This window comes from Manihot esculenta, chromosome 18, assembly GCF_001659605.2.
Source record: "Manihot esculenta cultivar AM560-2 chromosome 18, M.esculenta_v8, whole genome shotgun sequence".
In the NCBI taxonomy this organism is placed as follows: Eukaryota; Viridiplantae; Streptophyta; class Magnoliopsida; order Malpighiales; family Euphorbiaceae; genus Manihot; species Manihot esculenta.
Window position 1 is genome coordinate 9,514,000 of NC_035178.2, and position 6,962 is coordinate 9,520,961.

General features: G+C 33.7%; 1 protein-coding gene across 2 annotated transcripts; it reads right to left on the reverse strand.

Annotated features, from left to right (window-relative positions):
• Window positions 1-412: 412 nt before the first annotated feature.
• On the reverse strand, window positions 413-2,118 carry LOC110605803 (probable terpene synthase 6). Of its 2 annotated transcripts, XR_006349378.1 has the most exons (3): window positions 1,980-2,118; window positions 1,006-1,884; window positions 413-942 (listed from the first exon to the last, which is right to left on the reverse strand). XR_006349378.1 is itself a non-coding variant. In XM_043953193.1 (2 exons), exons 1-2 carry the CDS (start codon window positions 2,081-2,083, stop codon window positions 648-650), a joined length of 399 nt encoding a protein of 132 aa, XP_043809128.1. In that variant the 5' UTR covers window positions 2,084-2,118; the 3' UTR covers window positions 525-647. The 2 variants fall into 2 exon arrangements, 1 of the variants encoding a protein (XP_043809128.1); XM_043953193.1 differs by lacking the exon at window positions 1,006-1,884 and having other exon boundaries at window positions 525-942.
• Between the last annotated feature and the right edge of the window lie 4,844 nt (window positions 2,119-6,962).

Below are 6,962 nucleotides of genomic sequence, written 5' to 3' on the forward strand. Positions count from 1 at the left end.
TAAATTATAGTACATATTAAAATTATAAAGATTAAATTATTATAAATATTAAAATTAAAAGAACTCAATTGCTATAAAAACTAAATTATTATAATACAATAATAAATTTTAATATAATAACTATTTTATTAATAAAATAAAATTTTAAAAAGTAAATTATTTTTATTTAAAAAAAATTAAATTTTGAGTTTTGTTAGATTTCAATTATTACGTTCTAGATTTTTTTTTTCTTTTGATCAGATATTATATTATACTGGTTTTTAAAAATTAAATCATATTAGTTATTATTATTAAGGGAAAAACTTATTTGGACTTAATCCACCATAAATTCAAGGCATATAAATTGCTACATCTCTTCATAAAATAAATTAGATGGGATCTCTCAAGTTCATAATAGACTGAATTCTTCTAAAACTTTTTCATTTGTTAATAATAAAGAATCAGAAAAACTTCATAAAACAAGTTCAATCTATTCCAATCATATTAGGTAAGAAAACCTGATACAAGATTCAAATGCATAGCAACTGAGAAACTCTGACCAGCAACTTCAAACTTGAAACACCAAACAACAAATTTCACAAAATCTAGCCTATTTAATTAAATTCCATTAGGCATTAGGGACCCAGATGAAAAGAAGCAGTGGATGTTTACATGGGCAGTTGCCCAAGAAACAATGAGGAGATGTCCTCTTTGAGACTGGAAGCATATGTGTAGGAATCCATGTACTTGTAAACAAAATCAATCACTCTTGCAAGGTTTACATAATACTTGAGAAGAGCCCTTGGGACAGCAGTTGGCTTCATGCATGCTTCGTTCATGTCCTTCCATGCATTTTCACACATTTTCTGAATTTCTCCAATTGCTTCCTTTTCTGATACTCCATGTTCTTTCATGTACGTAGCACTCCACGCTTGAAGCACAATGTCCTCTTCTTTGCTCATCCTTCAAAGGTTAACAAATTAATTCTATTTCAAACAAAATTAAATTATAAAAATTAAATCATACCTCTCTGATGGTAACGTCGTCCATCAAACGACAAATTAACTTGGAAGCTACAATGATTTTAAGATTAGTTTCCAACCAATAATACTCCTTGGTTCTGATAACCTTTTCCATTCCGATGAAGAAAGCTGATGGAAGTACACTGCAAGTGCTTGTGATTAATCCATTTTCTATGAAATTATTATACTTACCACAAGGCATCTTGGTATCCATATTGTCTGAGAACTTGAAATAGAAGAGCCAGAGTGTGGAGGTCATAATCATTTTCAGCAAGAAGATCAGGAAGGATATTGAAGATATGTTCTTCAATTTCATTTTTAAAATGATTCGACATATCAAGAGGATATAATAAATTGATAAACTCAATTTTATCAATTAACTTTTGTGCAGACTGCATTAAAATATTCACTTTTTGTTTGAGCAGTTTCACTTCTATATTTTAAAAATAAAAATTTAATTTTTTAATACATGATATTACACAATTAATTTTTATTTTTTTAAATATATTCGTTGGCTCTCCTCACACTACTATATTTTAAAGTTTAAGCAATAATATATTGATAATTATTGTGAAATTATTCTTAATATTATTAGATAATATTTTAATAATTATTCAAAAATTTTGTATCTGTATTGTCTCATAACTCGAAATAGAAGTACTATACTGTAAAGATCATAATTATTATCATCAATGTTTATAGGCAGTTGAATGAAAATATGATTAATTTGTTGTTCAATCTCATTATCAAAATTATACGACACATCAAAACGGCATAATAAGTTGACCAACTCAATTTTTTGGATTAAATCTTTGACAAGCTGAACTAACATATCCTTCATCTTTTCTTTAAGCAGTTCCACCCACCTGTATGATTGAAATTCCTATGCATACATTGGATACAAGTTAATTTAAAATCATAATGGGTAACAAGTTTGTCTATCATTTTATTGTAAATAAAATAGTGGAAGAGACTCACTGAATCATGAGAAGAAATGGAAGCAAAGCAGTAGCCCCACACTGTAGGGGATAGTCTGCCAAGAACCGAATAATTTCATGCTTGTTTTCTTCTTCCATGGCCATTTTCAAAAGTGTAAAGAGTAATCGATTTTTTTAAGGCTAAGTCTCTTGGAATATTGGTTATGCCTGAAGCAATGCTGCTTATAAAGAGATACCCAAAACGAATAATTGAGAAAAAGAATTTCAAACTGAGTAGTCATTAATAGAGGACAAATTTGCAATCACTTTTGATGGTCCTCCATTGGTCGGGAATGGATAGATAAGAATTTTAAGACTTCGTTTGAGTAATGAAAAATTTTTTTTAAGAAAATATTTTTTTTATATATATATTTCTCAATATTTAAGGTGTTTAAAAAATTTAATTAATAAAAAATATTTTTTTAATTAAAAAATTAAATTATTTCATGAAATTTGACTCATCTATTTAGAAGAAGAGTCAAATTTCACATTTTAAATATTTTATTAAGATTTTATATATAAATTTGTTAAAATATTTTATTCTTAAATTAATATTAAACAGTGGAAAATATGTTTTCTTAGAAATTATAATCTAGATTCTTGATTAACTCGCTACAAGCTTGGCTGACTCTATCACCATCATTTCCATAGATCTCTTAACCATAGCATAGATCTATAGTTGTGAGTTATTTGCATTTATATCTTTTTAAGGTATTATATTTTTAAATATGAAATTTATATATATATGTATAATTTTAATTAAAATTATTAGACATATAAATAGTTAAAATTAAAATTTTTAATTTTAAATAAAAAATTTCAATTTTTAAATTTATTACAATTATACCGATAATAATTGCCATGGCTTCAACCTCCAATAATATCAAATTATCCAGGGCATCCTCTTGGCTTCTATCTCCAATAATAATATCAAATTGTAGCTTGTCTTCTTCTTTAACTTTTTTATAGAGAAAAATGTCAGCAACAATAATGATTACTTTAGCCCATTTATATAATTATTATTCAACACTGTACATCACTGTATATACACTTATTTTTAAATGAATTTATAGTTTTTACAAAATAAAAAATTATTGATTATTTTCGCAAATAATTTTTATAAATACATTTTTTTAAAAATAACGTCTGAAAGAGGAGAAATTTATTTATTTTTATTATACTAAGTGAGATAAATATTAATTTTTATTTATATTAATTAATAAAATAGTAATTAAATAATTTAGATTAAAGTTAGTTAGTTAATTATAATTGAAATAAACTCTTAAAATTAGGGTAAAATTAACAAATATTGAACAGATTTGCATTTTTTCTATTATAAAATTTTTAGCCATATTATAAAATTTTCTATTATAAAAATTCTATTATAAAATTTTAAATTAATAAATTATTTGTTGGACAAAATAAATATATAAAAATTTAAATATATAAATTAATTATTTTAAAATTTAAGAATTAAAGTGTAATTTATTTTATAAAATTTTAATTCACTTAATAGTTATTATATAATAAGTTGAAATAGCCTTTTAGCAATAATTTATCTGTTGATCTCACATTAATACAAATATAATTATTATTTTTTAAAAAACATCGTATAATTATTTTTTTTAAAGCAAAACTGCTGATTGTATTAATAAAATTTCATCAAATAAAGAGAGATATCATCGCAAACAGAGAGACGATTATGTCTAATAGATTCTTTAGCCAAAGTATAAGCAGTTAGATTAGCATTACGACGAACTCATCTAACAGAAATATCAGCATAAAATAATTTGGTAAAGATGTTCATCCTTCTTTCTCATCTCTCGAGCATAAATCGTTAAAGTCTTCCAAACAAAATCACGGAAAAGAGCTTCTACGAAATAAAGCTCGAATAAGGTTCCAAGACTGACGTCGTCGTTGTAATTCCGGAAACCCATAATAACTAATAAACCTCTATTGAACATTACCTTTTGAAACAATCGAATCAATAAAATTTGAAGAAAAGTCAACCACAGAAACAGACACATGATTGTTCCACATTAATGAAAGGCCTCCTCCCAATTCTTGTCTATTGACTGAGAAGCAACCATCAAAATGTAAAAAATTATGAAAAAATTCTATACGAGAACTAAAAGCTTTTGTTTCCATAAAAAATAAAATATCCGGCTTGTAACTAGTAACCATGTAATACCCGGCTTGAGTCCGGCATCGGAATTCCTGTAGTCCGGTGGAATCTCGGGTGTCGGAACCCTCGAGAAGGGTAATACATATGTTTTCTTATGTATTTTGACTTGTTTTAAGGTTTTAAGGATAAAGGAAAATGAGTTTTTGAAAGAAAAAAGTTAAGGGAGAAAATGGCAAGTTCGGCTGCCGAAGGTGACTTTCGGCTGCCGAACCTTGCATGGTTTCGGATTCATGTTTGGCCGCCGAAGGTGGTCTGGCCAGCCACCTATAAAAGGGCGCCAAGTCGGGGGAAGGATGATATTTTGCTTCCATCTTCAGTCAGAGGTGAGTCCAACACCCTCCCTAGTTGACTTTTATGATCTTGCTCAAATCTTGTAAGGTTTTGAAGAGTTTTCATGTGTTTTTGAAGGTTTTGAGAGTTTTGAGCAAAAGAACCAAGTTTTGAAGTTTGGAGAGTTGTGAGGAGATTTCTCCATATCTCCACGTTAGGATCACTTGATCTCTTGTTTGGAAGAGGTAAGTAAAGATCCAGAACCTCTTTTACTGATTTTTGAAGGTTTTATGGGAGTTGTAAGGATAGTATGCATGAATAGGGTTTTGGTTGAGGTTTTGCATGATTTGGTGTTTAAGCATGTGTAAGTGTTGTTTGATATGTTTCTTGGGGTTATAAGTTAGTTTTAGACCCTTTTATGCATGTTTTTATGGTATGTGCTAGTTGGGAGTAATTGAAATGCATGTTGGATAAGTTTGGGGGAAAGTTTGCATGAAACAGAGCAGGGTTCTGCCCAACAGGCAAAACCAGGTTCGGCCGCCGAACCCCTTGTGGAGGCAGTTTCAGCTGCCAAAGCTTGCCCCCGAAAGCTAGGCTTTCGGTTTAGAAAGGGGCTTTCGGTTTAGAAAGGGACTTTCGGCCGCCGAAAGAGGGAGTTCGGCCGCCGAAAGTGTGTGAGTTTCGTCTCTGGACGAGTCCTTCGGCCGCCGAAGGTGCCGCCGAACATGCTTGAGTTTCGTCTCTGGAGAGGGGTTTCGGCCGCCGAACCTGCCGCCGAAAGTGCCCTGTCCAGCTTTCTTTTGCATGTTTTATGTGATTGTTTGGGGATCTTTTAGAGGGTTTTTGGAGAGTTTCTTAGAATGTTCTTGAGTTAGTTTGGTCCCTCATTGGAGTCCACCTGTGTAGGAACGGACCAGAGGAACCCCAGAGAGCAGCAGTGAGCACTGCTTCAGAACCTGCAGAGTCAGTACAGAGTCAGCCAGAGGTGAGTGGAACTTCTCTTTTCAGAACTAAACTGCTTTGAGCATATGTCATGCATCATAAGGTTATAGGAGGATGATTGCATTAGTTTCACGAAGATGACGCATTGCATAATACGATGTATATGAGGCTGTGGATAGACCAAGGCGACTCCAATAGCCCAAGCTCTGTTATAAGACCTGGCCGGGCCAGGCAGCCATCTGTAGGTAAGACCTGACTAGATCAAGCAGCAGAGATAGTAAGACCTGGCTGGGCCAGGCAGGCAGAGTTGTAAGACCTGACCGGGCCAGGCAGACAGAGGTTGTAAGACCTGGCTAGGCCAGGCATCCTTTCAGTGGGATTTTTGGTGGTCATGTCTATCCCTGAGATGATGTGCTGTTATGCATTCCATGAGATCATGTTTTCAAAATATGGTTTATAGTTCTGCTCATTGGGCTTGTAGAGCTCATCCCTCTCCCCTATCCCTCAGGTTTGCAGGTTCAGAGTCCAGAGGGAGCCCAGCAGGGTATGGAAGAAGAAGAGTTATGTAATAGCTAGTGTGGACATGTACATGTAAAGAGATAATGTATAGTGTGTAGCTTTGTGCTTGACTTATAAGAGTTGTAATCCCTTGTTGTAGACACATGATCAGTTTATGTATGTTTTCTTTTATTGTTGATGTATATGAGAAAACCAGGCTTAACATTATGAGTTTATCCACTTAGAGAAGGATAAGAGAGAACAGAAAGAGTGCATGCACAGGTTAAGCCCTGGAGGAAAGAAAAGTTTTAATGGTTTGACAGAAAATGTATGATCATGTATGGGATTTCACAGGTACACAGACAGTATAGCAGGCTTACTACGGGTCCCGGCGACCTTAAGTCGATCTGGATCCTAGTGCCGGTAGCAGTTCGATTTTCGGGCTGTTACAGATTGGTATCAGAGCCCTAGGTTCACATGGTCGGACCTATATAGATAGAGGTGGGCTCATAGAGGGTGAGTTAGTCAAGCACAATAGGAAAACATGTCCACTAGGATAGGATGGTAGTCCTGTCTATATGATGATGTGAAATGCCATGATTCATGCATGGGCATTCTTTTATATGTGTTGCTTATGTGCTCTGTTATGTGTTGTTTTCTAGAGAGTTAAGATGTGAGGAACTCGTCGATCCGTGAGATTGATTGGAGTCCCACCTGAAAGTGAGGGTACAGCTGCTCGTCCTCCTGCATTGCCAAGGGCAAGGACTCACAGGTCAAGCAGGGAAGGAACGTCATGAGACCCTAGAAGGTTTTCTGACGAGAGCAGAAGAGGAGTAGGCAGAGGGGGAAGGTCAGAAGAAGAGAGAGTTGTTATGGCGGAGGATCAGAGTAGAGATGTAAGTATGGGTATAGGAAGGTCAGAAGAAGGTATGGGGGAGTCCCAGGGAGGCGTTCAGGCCTCGGGGTTTGGCTATCCACCCTTTCCACAGGGCCCAGGGTATCCGATGGGAGGCACGTCGGATTACTCCAGCTTTGCCCCATATCCACCCTACATGCCATATATGCCCTATCCTTCCTTCTATCCACCAT